Genomic DNA, 14,152 nt, shown 5'->3' with positions numbered 1-14,152 from the left:
CACATGACTGTAATGAAAATATTAATAGATAATGATCAACCTCATCATTTGGCCAGTTTCTCTTGAAGCAAGGCTAGCAAATAAAAACTTTGTATGACCATTTAAACAAAATGAAGCAAAAAACAAAAACAAACAAAGCTTCCTTCACTCAGACCATCCTCTCTGCCGATGAAAGCCCGGCTTGCCATAGAAAATCAGATAGGCCTCTGAGCCTATGCACATTTTGTTGTTTTGCCTAAAACACTTTTCTACCACCTCTTTGCCTGGATGACTATCTCATACTTGAAGAATCACTAGAAATGTCACTTTCTCCAGAAGCCCTACCTGGACTTTGTCTAGGATACATACCCCCCATATATGCTCCTGTAGCGTATGGAGTTTTCCCATCTTAGCACTGTGTGTGTTTCTCTACTTCCTTCTTGTTGTCCTCACAAGATTACAGCCTGGGAATGCAAGGCCTGTTTTGTCCCGCAGTGCTGCACATGGTATTCTTCAGGCAGTTTTGCTGAATAAATTAATGAATGCATTCATTCTTACCCGCACCACATCTGCTCTTCCTCATATTCTTCATGATCATCTATCTACCTAGTTTCCCCAGTCAGAGTGGAAATTTCATCTCTACTTCTCTCTCTTCCTTACCCACCACATTCGTTAGGTTCTCATGAGTCTACATTCTTTTTTTTTTTTTTGAGATGGAGTCTCGCTCTGTCATTCAGGCTGGAGTGCAGTGGTACGATCTCAGCTCACTACAACCTCTGCCTCCCAGGTTCGAGTGATTCTGCCTCAGCCTCCCAAGTATCGGAGATTACAGGCACCTGCCACCACACCTGGCTAATTTTTCTAATTTTTAGTAGAGATGGGGTTTCACCATGTTGGCCAGACTAGTCTCGAACTCCTGACCTCGTGATCCACCTGCCTCGGCTTCCCAAAGTGCTGGGATTACAGGTGTGAGCCACCTTGCCCGGCCTACATTTTAATCTTGGACAAATCTGCCCATGTTTTTGTTTTCCTTTTTGCCTCTACCTTAGTTTAGGCCACCATTATCTCAGCAATCTCTACTTGGTCTCCCTGACCCTAATTTTGCCCCTTCAAATCTATTCGTTGCGCTACAGCTAGAGGAAAGTTTCTCAGTCTCTACACTGTTGACATTTCTTTGTTGTGGTGATCTGTTGTGAGCATTGTAGGATGTTTAGCAGCATCCCTGGCCTCTACTCACTGGATCCCAGTTGCACCCTCCCCTCTTCAGTTGTGGAAACCAAAAATATTTTCTTTTTATTGAGATGGGGTCTTGCTCTGTTGCCCAGGCTGGAGTGCAGTGGCACAATCACAGCTTACTGAAGCTTGACCTTCTGGGCTTAAGCAATCCTCCTGCCTCAGCCTCCTAAGTAGCTAGGACTACAGGTGTGTGCCACTATGCCTGGCTAATTTTTTAATGTTTTGTAGAGGTGCAGCCTGACTATGTTGACCAGGCTCATTTCAAACTCCTGGCCTCAAGCGAGCCTTCCGCCTCAGCCTCCCAAAGTGTTGGGATTACAGGCGGCCACCACATCTGACCCAAAAATGTTTTCAAACGTTGCCAAATGTCCTTTGGGTGACAAAATCACCCTTGGTTGAAAACCATTGAGCTACAGTAATCTCTCTAAAATGAAGACCCAATTATGTCACTTCTCTGTTTAAAAACCATCAATGGATGCATGTACACACATGGAAATATGCCAAAAGGTTAGTGTTTGTCCAGATGAGCTGGCTTTGGGTGATTTTATCTGTCATGTGTATAAAACAAGACGAGTGGTATTATTTTAAAAGTACTGGCGGATCACAAGGTCAGGAGATCAAGACCAACCTGGCTAACACGGTGAAACCCCGTCTCTACTAAAAACACAAAACATTAGCCGGGCGTGGTGGTGGGCCTCTGTAGTCCCAGCTACTCGGGAGGCTGAGGCAGGAGAATGGCATGAACCCGGGAGGCGGAGCGTGCCGTGAGCCAAGATCGTGCCACTGTACTCCAGCCTGGGCAACAGAGCGAGACTCTGTCTCAAAAATAAATAAATAAATAAATAAATAAATAAATAACACTATTAATGACTCCCCACCGTCTACAGGAATGAGTCCAAGATCCTTAGTAGGGCATTGCACATACAAGGCCCCTGTGTTGTGGCCTCTGCCAACCTCTCCTGCCCCATCTCTTATCAGCCCTCACCTTGTACTGGGTCATTGAACCTCAGTGACCTAGATGAATTCCTGCCTTCTCCACTCTCTGCACCTTGGTTTATGTCATTTCTTTTGCTGAGTGCAGCATCTGGATTCTTAATTGCCTGGCTTAGTCTTATTTGTTTTTCAAAAATTAGCTCTCCTCTTCCAGGAAGGGATCTTGATCTTCTAGTCTGAGTTAAGTGGTTCTACATGTTTTCCTGGCAGGAACATCATGCGTCACCATAGCACTCACCACCTTCTACTGTAATTGTCACTGTACCCAGCTGTTACCTATGCAGCTAGGCCACATGGCATCCCTGTGTGAATTCTAAAGTGCACCCCTTTCTCAAGACCCCTTCCTGTCATTTGCTGGAAATTGCCATAAGATGTGTACAAATCCATGATGGTCATGATGCAAATGGCACATCCTAAAGTTCTGTGGCGTGCTGCCTGCCCGACCTATGCAGCAATATGGTGTTCTCTACTAGAATATGAAATCCTCCAGGCAAGGACTTTGCTTTCATTTCACTGTTTTATTTCTAGCACTTAACATAGGGTCTGATCCAGAGTGGGACAGAAGCTTGATAAATAAATGAAAGGAAAGCTATCACCTGGCTTTTATCTCCCATGCCCAAAATTCTGACAGCCCTTACCAGAGTGGGAGGAAGCTACGCTGCAGCAGTTCCCAAATTTGAATGAGCACCCAAATATTCTGGAGAATTAAAAATAAATAAGTAAAGCTCCCTGTGCCTTACTTCAAAAGCACAAGGTTGGAGCCTGATTATCTGTCTTCATTTAACAATTACTGATGAGATTCTAATAATGATTGATCAGACCACCTGGGAACCATAAGCCACCCAGGATAAAACTTAAAACCACTCCCCTTGTCTTGTTTCTCCCTCTTGCCACCACAATGCTGCGATTTATCTGTGGACACCATGCCTGGACTCACAGAAGGAGCATTTCCGAAGAAGGAGCTTGCTTTCTCTGACTTCTCCTGCAATCTAGGTGTCTTAGATTCCTATGTCTTCCAACTCAGACATAGGCACTCAAATAGCAATGAGCAAGAGTACACAGTGGGGCATTTGGAAGGAGGAGGGAGGGAGGTGGAGAGAAGGGGGGTAACAGAGAGAGATCAGGGGACAGAAAGACCAGGAAAAAAAAAAATGACCTGCCCTTTTAATTTTCCAAAATAGAATTTGACCTTTTAACTTATGTAATTTAGAGGTTGCGGCTGGACTGTCTGAGCTGTGTACGCCCTATGGGTCAGGCAAATTTGGACATGCCTGAGAGTAGCTAGGTGGATCCACCAAGGCTCTTTGCATCTGAAGGGCAATGCACATCACTTATTCGTAGTAGGGAGGGCATCACTGGAATAATTGGGGGTCTGGAACAAAAAAGGAACAACTATAGATTCTGCTTGGCAGCTGAGAAGACTGCACGTATAAGCTGATGACATACACCATTGGATGCCCTGTGGAAGGCATTTGTGAGATGATGAAGTTACTGAAATTCTATGGTAGGGGCTGAGCACATGTTACACGCACTAGATACGCTAGAACAAGACCCGTGGAAACATGACTTGCAGGAAGACGTTGAGGGAAAGCTGCATGAATATATGTATACTTTTCTTGGATTTATTGGCTAGGAATGTATACATTAAAACATGAATGGAAAATATTTTTCTTTTTTCCTGGGTTTGGGGTGGAGTCAATCATTTACAAATAGGATTAAAATCATAATGGGATAGTTTGGGAAGTGTATATGTTTGAGAAGAGGAGCAAATCATATTTGAGGCAGAAGTCGTAAATCTTTTTGCTTTTTTTTTTTTTTTTTTTTTGAAACAGAGTTTCACTCTGTCACCCAGGCTGGAGTGCAGCGGCATGATCATGGCTCACTGTACCCTCCACCTCCCAGGCTCAAGTGATCCTCCTACCTCACCCTCCCAAATTGCTGGGACTACACGCTCGCACCACCATGCCCAGATAATTTATCTTTTTGGTAGAGATGGGGTTTCATCATGTTGCTCAAGCTGGTCTCATAATTCCTGGGCTCAAGTGATCCTTCCACCTTGCCCTCCCAATGTGCCAGGATTACAGGTGTGAGCCGTCATGACTGGCCTTTCTTTTTGCATTTTTACAAATTCACCAAGTCGCTGTGTTCCCATGGCTTTTTATCTCTGATATTAGGAAATCAGAGCTTGAAGATACCATATACTTTTATTGGCTAGGCCTTAAAGGGAACAAGAGAATCTGGTGAAATGATAAAGTCCATGTTCTTCTGGGGAGGGTTACCTATTATCCAGTGCATTTCTCAGTTAGAACCAAAGCTTAAAAGAGAGAAAAAAAGTTTCTGATAAGCACGTTTTAAAGTGCTGATCAGAAGGCTTTCGCCTTGTGTTGATTCTTTTTCTCTGATTTGCAAAAGATCCTCTACATTGCTTTACTGATTTGTTTTCCAGAGCACTGAGTGTGACAGTCAAGCCCTTGATGGCTTCAGCAAGTAGAAACCTGACTGTTGCCTGCAGAGGATGACTGTGTGTCCCTGGGCCATTTGTCAGTCCCTCCCAGGGTTCTTGTAGGTAAGGAGGAGCTCCTGAATCACAGTCCATTTTGCAGATTGATTTTCTATTTCAGATCAACACTGTCAAAGAAAGTTAGGTTCTACCTGAGATTATAGAGCCCTTCAGAGTCTATGACCTGATTTATATCATCTGTCATAATACAATGCCCCCTTTAATAAACACTTCTTCTCCCATATATAGGATTCATATCCAAATATTTAGGTCACATTCAAATTTAAAAATAAAAACGACATGCTTTTATATTTCATCTTCTGAAACCTCTTAGGAGCAAAACCCAGTGCCTTTAATTATATTCTGCACCAGCAGAATTAATAAATACTTATCAATATCAATAATAATAACAAGATAAATGTTAAATATTCCCATTTATGTTTTGAAAGTAAAATGTATTTGAAGATGACAAGTTCTGAAAACTGCTAAACACACATAAATATATGATGAAATTTATTTTATTTCTGCATGTTGTGTCTGTGTTTCAATTCTTCCTGTTAAAAGAGAGCTGCAAGTATTTTGATATCTAAGAAGGACATTTGCTAAACAGAATGTTGCAAGAGTTTTAATTTTTTCCAGTTTGGTCTGTAACCGAAAAACATGATACCCAGAATGAAGATTATGGATCTCTCTTGGAAATAACTTGCCCATAGAATTAACAGGTTCCTGAACTTTTCCCAGTTTACTAATATTAGATGGTTCAGCTATACAACATTCTGCCTTAAAGAAAATCACCTAAGATACAAATGATATCACAAATCCTAGCTATACCATGCAGTGGAAATATTTTTTTCTCCCTCAAATAAATATTTACTGGGCAAGAACCACTCCTCAATTTTAAATCCCCCAAATGCGAGAATCACTAGTGTCTCAAAAATTTTTACAAAGAAAAACGACTCACCTATTTGAAGAGTATTTCCTTTCTAGTGACTCAGGTAGCTACAGTCACATAAATCTACATTGTGGTCTGCTCTTTTTTTCATCAGACAAAAACAGCCTCGGGTGAAAGCTGGAAGTGAAAAACCCTCCATTCACCCAAGAGGGGAGGACAGTGGTCTGCTAAATCCAGCAGCCTCATCACACGACCCACCAGCTGCTTGCTGCCTCTTGTTTCTCAGCGACAGTGACCTCCAACACCTTTTATTTAGTGCTGCAATACACCGTGTGGTTTGACGGCACACGGAACACATCACGTGCCAAGCCAACACCTCAAGAGGGTGGGAAGCTTTGCAACCAGGAAGACATGCCGAAAATATTTAGCAGTCAGCTCAGTTGCACTTAAGCACAGCCTTGCTTGTTATTCACAAAGTAATCCAACAACATAATGAGTCAAGTGAACTGATTTGCACAGTTCTAAACTGGGAACCATCTGGAACTAAGTTTCCACTGCTCCAAAAGCTTTTCCTCCCTCACCTTATACATTTTGAGCAAACACATGGGAACAGCCTTCAGTATTTCTAATAACAGTAATTACATTTCCTCTCTCTGTTTTAGAATTCTATTTTTCTCTAGTCTCTTTGTTCATCTCACATTTTCTCTCATCTAGTCTTTATACTCCAACTCTTCTTATGACCAGGACGTGACCAGGACACATACTCTGCAAGGAAGGAATAGTTTTTATTTTAATATATCTTCCTGGCCAGGGCATAGGCCAGACTCTTGGAGCAGTGGAAAAACTGGCAATCACTATTTCCCAATATTTAACCCATCACTCACCAAATGCACCACCAATGCACTCTGCAGCTCGTTAAAAGTTGGATTTCAGGTGAGCCACATTTCATGGTTTCCTAAGAACTTTGTCACTGCAAGCTAAGTCCCATTTCCTTTGTTCTTAATACCGATTGAATTGAAATGCTAAGAACAAACATTAAACATTTTGAACACAAAACAGGCTGCTGGCCTCTGATATCGGATAACAAACGGGCCGTAACATGACCTGAGTTTAACTCACCCTTTCTGTCCCAGCGATGGAAGTTTTGAAGTCTCCTTTCCAGATTTCCTGAATGAGAACAGGGAAGCAAATGACGATCTGAAGCTCATCCGGGAAGAAAAAGGTGTTGGCTTTTTTTGATTAGTTACATTTTTAGATCTTGATGTAGGTAATTCTATTGGATCTAAAAAAAAAATTGTAAAAATTTTGCACCAATTACTTCCAAGTAAATATACTTGAAAGAATGAAGCCTTTGCTCTTGTGTCACTTTCTCCCTCTATGCAAACAAGAAACAGGGCAGGCAACCTCACATGAAGACCTCAGGGATTAAGGGAGTCAGAGCAACCTCTCTCCTGCGCCTCTGATGGTTCTGCTGCATAGAGAAAACTCAAATAGTAGGGAATCTTTCCATGTGTACTGTGAATCAGAGTTCCCTACAGTGTTCCTCCTCTCACCCAAGCTAGGAAGTCAGGGACCCCATTCAATTCTCGTGTTGCTTAACCATGCTGTCCTTCAGAAGTTTTTATTTCAGTACCTTAAAACCATGGTGATAGATACATACTACATAACTTCTTATACTGAAGAAAGTAAAGGAAAATGAAATTAAGCCATTTAGATTTTTCTTCATTCCTTTCCAAAATCTATCTCTGTGGATATGTATTTGCTACATACATGGTTTATATATGTGTTTGCATGTAACATATACAGGGTGAGCATCCTAAACCCAAAAAACTTGAAATCCAAAATTTCCCCAAAATCCAAAAAAATTTAAGCACCCACATGATGCTTAAAGAAAATGCTCATTGAAGCCTTTCAGATTTGGGATTTTTGGATTTGGGATGCTCAGCTTTTCAGTTTATATAATGCAAATATTTCAGAATCTAAAAAGATCTGAAATCGGAAATACTTCTAGTCCCAAACATGTCAGATAACGGATATTCAACCTGTTTATGTATAATATATATGTATAGATAATATATGGGTACTAAAAATTCAAAGGCAACATCAACATATACAAAATCCATAATATTGGCCAGGCATGGTGGTTCACGCCTGTAATCCCAGTACTTGTGGGAGGCTGAGGTGGGCAGATCACCTGAGATCAAGAGTTCGAGACCAGCCTGGCCGACACGGAGAAACCCCAGCTCTACTAAAAATACAAAAAAATTAGCCAGGCGTGGTGGCACACACCTGTAATCCCAGCTACTCAGGAGGCTGAGGCAGGAGAGTCACTTGAGCCTGGGAGGCAGAAGTTGCAATGAGCCAAGATCGCGCCACTACACTCCAGCCTGGGTGACAGAGCAAGGCTCCATCTCAAAATAAATAAATAAATGAATAAATAAATAAGATTAAAATAAACAAAATCCATAATATTATAATGATTTTGGACACGCTGACTTTATAAATACTAGGGGAATTTAGGACAAGGGAAAAGTCACCAGGGCACGTATGGGGGTGATCTAAAAAATCTGAACTGTGAGTCTTTTTACATAGATACGTTTATTATGAGAGTTGCAAGATATTATCAGTATAGAAGTTTAGAAGTCTTTTTGCATGTTTCATGATGTTACTAATGTTAGTAACATGCACAAAAACAGTCAATGTGACTCTGCGCCAGTAAAAAGATATTTTATTTTAGTATTTTATAGTTTCTAGTGCACTTTGGTTATCTTTGCAATAGTCCTGTGAATGCAAGTTTTAGTATCCTTTTAATCTATATAGAAGGCATTTATTAGAACTCATTCATGGAGTTTACCAAAGTTCCAGAAGTGTGGCAGCTCCTCCACCTTCCTTCCCTTCTCCTCTGATCTCTGATTCTCCTTTCCTCCACCCATCCCCTTTTTCTTCCTCCCCCTTCATCATAGTCATCCCATTTATTTAAGTGCTTACCCTGTTCCAGCTTAATATTTTTTTTTTTTTTTTTGAGGTGCAGTCTTATGCTGTCGCCCAGGCTGGAGTGCAGTGGCATGATCTCAGCTCACTGCAACCTCTGCCTCCCAGGCTCAACTGATCCTCCCACCTCAGCCTCCAGAGTAGCTGGGGCTACAGGTGGGCACTACTATGTCCAGCTAATTTTTGTACTTTTCTGTAGAGATGAGGTTTCGCCACGTTGCCCAGGCTGGTCTCAAACTCCTGAGCTCAAGTGATCCTCCTGCCTCCGCCTCCCAAAGTGCTAGGATTGCAAGTGCGAGCCACCCCCTACCCCCTGCCCAGCTTAATACATTATACACATAATTTTACTTAATTCTCATAACCACCTTATGAGGTGTAGGTATCATTGTATTCATTTGAAGATGAGGCAACTGAGGTTTACAGAGAATAAATGACTTGAACAGACTCACATGAATAGAGACAGAGCAGAGATTTGAATCCAGGCCTCTGTTGACATCAGTGTCTATATTCCTATCCACTATGCTATCTTGCCTGATTCAAAACAACCCAAAAAAACAAACAAAAAAAAACCCAAGACATTATTACAGTAAAATTTCAGTTCACTTTTTTTTAGTGTATATTGTATTATAAACTTTTGTGGCTTACGACTTTAAAATAGTTCTAAACATGGATTGGTTACATTGGAGATCCACTGGGCCATTATCTACAATACTATGCCACAGAAAAAAAGAAATCAACTTTAAATCTAAAATCTTTTTCTTACCATTTTTTGCCATCTCCTTCCTTAGCCTGTATGTAAGTGGTTGTTTTAACATTTGGCTAACATCTGTTTCATTGCAAAACTTTTTTCTTTGAATTTCTTCAAACCATTCACCAGTCACTCCCTGAAGCCATCTGATATCCCTCTTTGTCTTCTGAAGTTTGCTGAAATAAAATAAAACATTAATGCGGTCTTTATTTATTTTCTTAACATCAAGCTCATCCTCAAATCAATGTACTTTTTTTTGAGATGGGGGTCTCACTCTGTCACCAGGTTGGAGTGCAGTGGCACAACCTCGTCTCACTGCAACCTCCACCTCCTGGGCTCAAGCAATCCTCCCACCTCAGCTTCCCAAGTAGCTGAGACCACAGACGCATACCACCACACCCAGCTAATTTTTTCTATTTTTAGTAGAGATGGGGTTTCACCATGTTGCCCAGGCTGGTCTCGAACTCCTGAGTTCAAGCGATCTGCATGCCTCAGCCTCCCAAAGTGCTGGGATTACAGGAGTGAGAGCCACCTGGCCCAGCCTCAATGCACTCTTTAAATTCATTCACATCTAAGGCCAATCCATGTGATGGGCTAAACTTGACCTAATGGAGAAGCAGTATAATCTATAAGTCTAGAGAAAAAATGGCTCTAATCAGAATTTCCCTTTCAACAATGCATGTATTTTAGGTGTATTCTTTTTTTTTTCTTTTTTAGTATTCTTGTAAATACGATGGCAAACTAAAAGTTTTTGCCAGTAGTTAAAATAATCATCAGGCTGATGAGGACAACCTGGATTAAGCAATGTGCTAAAACCTGACCTAATAATGCAACTGAATGATAGATGTTCTAATGACATGCAGAAACTAGAATATTCTCGTTCTGATTACTCATTCATTCACTTGTTAATTCATTAAATGTTTATTGAGCAATGTTAATCAATTTAGTGTTTATGAGGCCCCAGGTAGGCAATGGATTCAACAGTGAATGTAACAAATAGGATACTTGCTTGTCCATCCAGTGGTCAAAGATAAAAGCTAACATGCAGAAAAGAAATTATTGAATGTAACAGTTTTATTAATATTATTATTAGTTTTTGAGACAGAGTCTCTCTCTGTCACCCAGGTGACAGAGTGGTGTAATCTTGGCTCACTGCAACCTCTGCCTCCTGGGTTCAAGTGATTCTCCTGCCTCAGCCTCCTGAGTCGCTGGGATTACAGAAGCCTGCCACCACACCTGGCTAATTTCTGTATTTTTAGTAGAGACGGGGTTTTGCCATGTTGACCAGGCTGGTCTTGAACTCCTGACCTCAAGTGATCCCCCTGCCTCGGCCTCCCAAAGTGCTGGCATTACAGGCGTAAGCCACCACAGCACCCTGCCAAATATAATGGTCTTAGATAATGAACTTCTTTACACACAAAAACATAAAAGCCCATGAGTGAGCCCAAGTCTAATAATGCAAAGGTAGTAAGGGATGGGGTAATTTGAGATGGACAGAAAAGCCATGCAGCGCACAAATGTATCTGCCCCATAATGTCAGAACATGTGGCCTGAAATCCTATTACTTTTTTTTTCTTCTCTCCTCCCCTTTCCTGCTCAATTCTCTTTCAAATGAAAATGCTGCTTTAAGTTCTTAATTAAATCACTGGTTGTTGTGATTTATTAACACTTTTTTCAAAGTAGATCATTTTGCTCTATTTAAGGAAGACCCTAGAACTGTTTGGAAATGAGAGGTGCCTAATCCAGAGGGAGATGTTCCTGGATGGAGGCAAAATGAACAGAAAGTGGAGTTTGAAGAACATGATGACAAGGCTTACAGAGTGGTTGTTTTTAGATAGCACTGATGAAAAAGTTAGGCATGTTGTTGGGTTTCAACCCTGGGAGATTCTGCTGCTTGGAAAAGTATTCTATGTGGCTCAGCCGCTGTTATCCTTTATCCAGGGTCTGCTGTAAAGCACAAGTGTTAGGGTCTTTGTATTGCTAAGGAGGTGACGAGCAAGATATCTGCGAAGTGGCAAATTTGGAGTTAAAAGGCAATGAACTGAGATGGCTGCAACTCAGGCTCCTGCTTGGGGCTATGATACTGCTATTTTATAAAATATTCGAGAAAGAAGCCAGAGGTCACCCTGCCCAGACTTGCATTTTGCAAAGCACTAGACAGCAATCAACATGTTCAACTTACAGAATTTGCATTGGTGCCTCCTTTTTGGCCATTTCCGCCCTCTGATGCCTGGTACTCCTGTCTTTATTGCTACTTCATTTACTAACAGAGCAGACTAAGAGATCCTAAGTATCTGCTTCTAACCAATATTGGCTACCTCTAACTTATGAACGCCTCACTTACTAATGCCCCACATTTGTACACGACCTTGGAGCCCTCGCTAATTGTCAGTTCCCCAAAAGCTGGCACCACCCTTCTCTGTTTCTGAAAACATCTGTCTCATTTCAGGAGACAGTCAAGCTACTTGACTTAGAAATGTTCCATATAAGCAACATTTTCCCTGTAGAGGCTTGATGTAATATTGACTCTCTTTTTACAATTTTTATTTATTTTTGCATTTATTTCTAGAGACAACGTCTCACTCTGTTGCCCAGGCTAGAGTGCAATGGTTCAATCATAGCTCACTGAAGCCTTGACCTCCTAGACTCAAGTGATCTTCTGGCTTCAGCCTCCCCAGTAGCTGGGACCACCATCCCTGACTAATTTTTGTAAAGACAGAATCTCACTCTGTTGCCCAGGCTTGCCTTGAACTCCCGGCCTCAAGCGATCCTCCCGCTTCAGCTTCTCAAAGTGTTGAGATTACAAGCATGAGCCACCATGCCCAGCCCTGACTCTCTTTTAAAAATAATCACAGTTCACTTAATCGTACCTCAAGCTTTCCTTCCACGGTTGTGTACATATCCACCACTGCCTGCTTCTTTTCTGTCTTCTGGCCAATGAAGCCAGAAATCTGTATTTCCCTGAAAGTACTCAAACACTTTGAATTCCACTCCAGGAAATTTATCTTACAGCAATAACCCCACCCCAAGAACATTAATTTAACTGAGCATCATGTAGTTGCTAACAACAATTATGTAGACAACATAGAATCCTGGGAAAATGCATATGACAAAACATGAAGCAGGAAAATGAAAATACAACGTTTATCTCTGATTATAGCTGTGTAAAAATGATCCCCCTTTTGGGCACACCAAAAAAAAAAATTGAAAACACCCGATGTTTTAGAGTAGAATAATTATAGGTATCATTTCTACTTTTAGCTTATTTTATTATTTTTCATTTTATTTTAGCTTTTTTATTATGTACAATATATGGAACTATTTCTTCTTTTTGTTTGTGAATTTTTATTTGTGTTGTCACTTTTCCACTTTTTTTTTGGAGACAGAAATCAGTAATATTGTCATAATCTGAACACAGTCAATGTTACTCTTTCAGTGTGATTTTTCTGCTGCATTTCTTACACAATTGTGATAAAATATATCCAGGCTGGGCGTGGTGGGTCACACCAGTAATCCCAGCACTTTGGGAGGCTGAGGCAGGATGACTGCTTGAGTCCAGGAATTTGAGGCCAGCCTGGGCAACATGGTGAGACCCTGTCTCTACGAAAAATTTAAAATTTAGCCAGGCGTGGTTGCTTGCACCTGTGGTCCCAGCTACTTGGGATGCTGAGGTATATATGTAATATTCAATACACGTTTGTGGAAGGCCACCGATGGTGCAAATGCGGGCATACAATGGTAAGCAAAGCAGATAGGGCTCCCGCCCTAGAGAGATTACAGTCTAGTGGGAGAGACAGATATGAATCCAATAACAATATTGACATAGGGTAACAAATAGTGGTAAATATGGCTTATTCACTCAACACATATTTGAACCTTGGGCAAAGAGCAGTGAATAAGTCCCTGCCTTCATGGGATTTAAATTCTGCTGGGGTGGGAGTGTATGTGGGGGGAAACAATAAAAAAGTAAATAAGGCTGGGTGTGGTTGCTCTTGTCTGTAATCCCAGTGCTTTGGGAAGCAATGTGGGAGGATCAATTGAGGCCAGGAGTGAGAGACCAGCCTGGCGAACATAGCGAAAACCCACTTCTACAAAAAATTTTAAAATTAGCCAGCTCTAGTGGTGTGCTCCTGTAGTCTCAGCTGTTCAGGAGGCTGAGGCAGGAGGATCCCTTGAGCCCAGGAGTTGGAGGCTGCAGTGACCTAGGATCATGCCACTGCACTCCAGCCTGGTCAACAGAGTGAGATTTTGTCTTAAAAAAACAGTAAATAGCTGCTAAGAGAGCATATGACAAGGGGACCTGGGCTGAGGCACCACTGGGAAAGATATCTCTGAGATGACATAGGGCTGGAAGAATGAAGGATGAAGGATGAGGCCAAAGGGTCATGGCAGAAGGGTCTGAGAGAGAGCTTTCCAGGCAGAGGGGTAGCCTCTGTAGAGCAACAAGTGCCCCAAAGGAAGAAGCAAGGAACTGAAATAAGGCCAGTGTAGCTGGAGTGTGGAGATGGAGAGGAAGCCCAAGACAAGCAGAGAGGCCACTGTTAGATAACGTAGCATTAGGGGTAAGGTTCCGCAATTTGGTGTTTGGTCATGGAGCAATGATTGATGGCTCAGCAGGGGTAAGACCCGTTGGATTTGCATTTTAAAAGATCATCCTAGCTGCAGGTGGAGAGTAGATTCCAGTGCGGGGCAGACCAGTAAGGACACTTGCAGGGTCTAAAAGAAAGAGGTGTTTGCTTGGACCAGGATGGTAGTGGGGAAGCTGGAGAAAAGCGGAAAGTGTTCAGGGTGACTTAAGGTGAAAAGCGACCCC

At 41.7% G+C, this 14,152-nt stretch overlaps 1 protein-coding gene across 3 annotated transcripts in view; it reads right to left on the bottom strand.

The window, feature by feature from the left end:
• EXPH5 (exophilin 5) overlaps window positions 1-14,152 on the bottom strand; it is an 85,395-nt gene that overhangs the window by 23,481 nt on the left and 47,762 nt on the right. For all 3 annotated transcript variants that reach the window (XM_030829239.1, XM_030829240.1, XM_030829241.1), the window contains exons 2-3: window positions 9,355-9,515; window positions 6,720-6,882 (exon numbers count right to left, since the gene is read on the bottom strand). In XM_030829239.1, coding sequence (XP_030685099.1) covers window positions 6,720-6,882; window positions 9,355-9,515 — 324 coding nt within the window. The remainder of the gene's footprint in view (window positions 1-6,719; window positions 6,883-9,354; window positions 9,516-14,152) is intronic.

The sequence above is a fragment of the Nomascus leucogenys genome, chromosome 15 (genome assembly GCF_006542625.1).
Source record: "Nomascus leucogenys isolate Asia chromosome 15, Asia_NLE_v1, whole genome shotgun sequence".
NCBI classification, from domain to species: domain Eukaryota; kingdom Metazoa; phylum Chordata; class Mammalia; order Primates; family Hylobatidae; genus Nomascus; species Nomascus leucogenys.
Note: the sequence above shows the minus strand (reverse complement) of the source record. Positions and strands in the feature narration are given on the sequence as shown.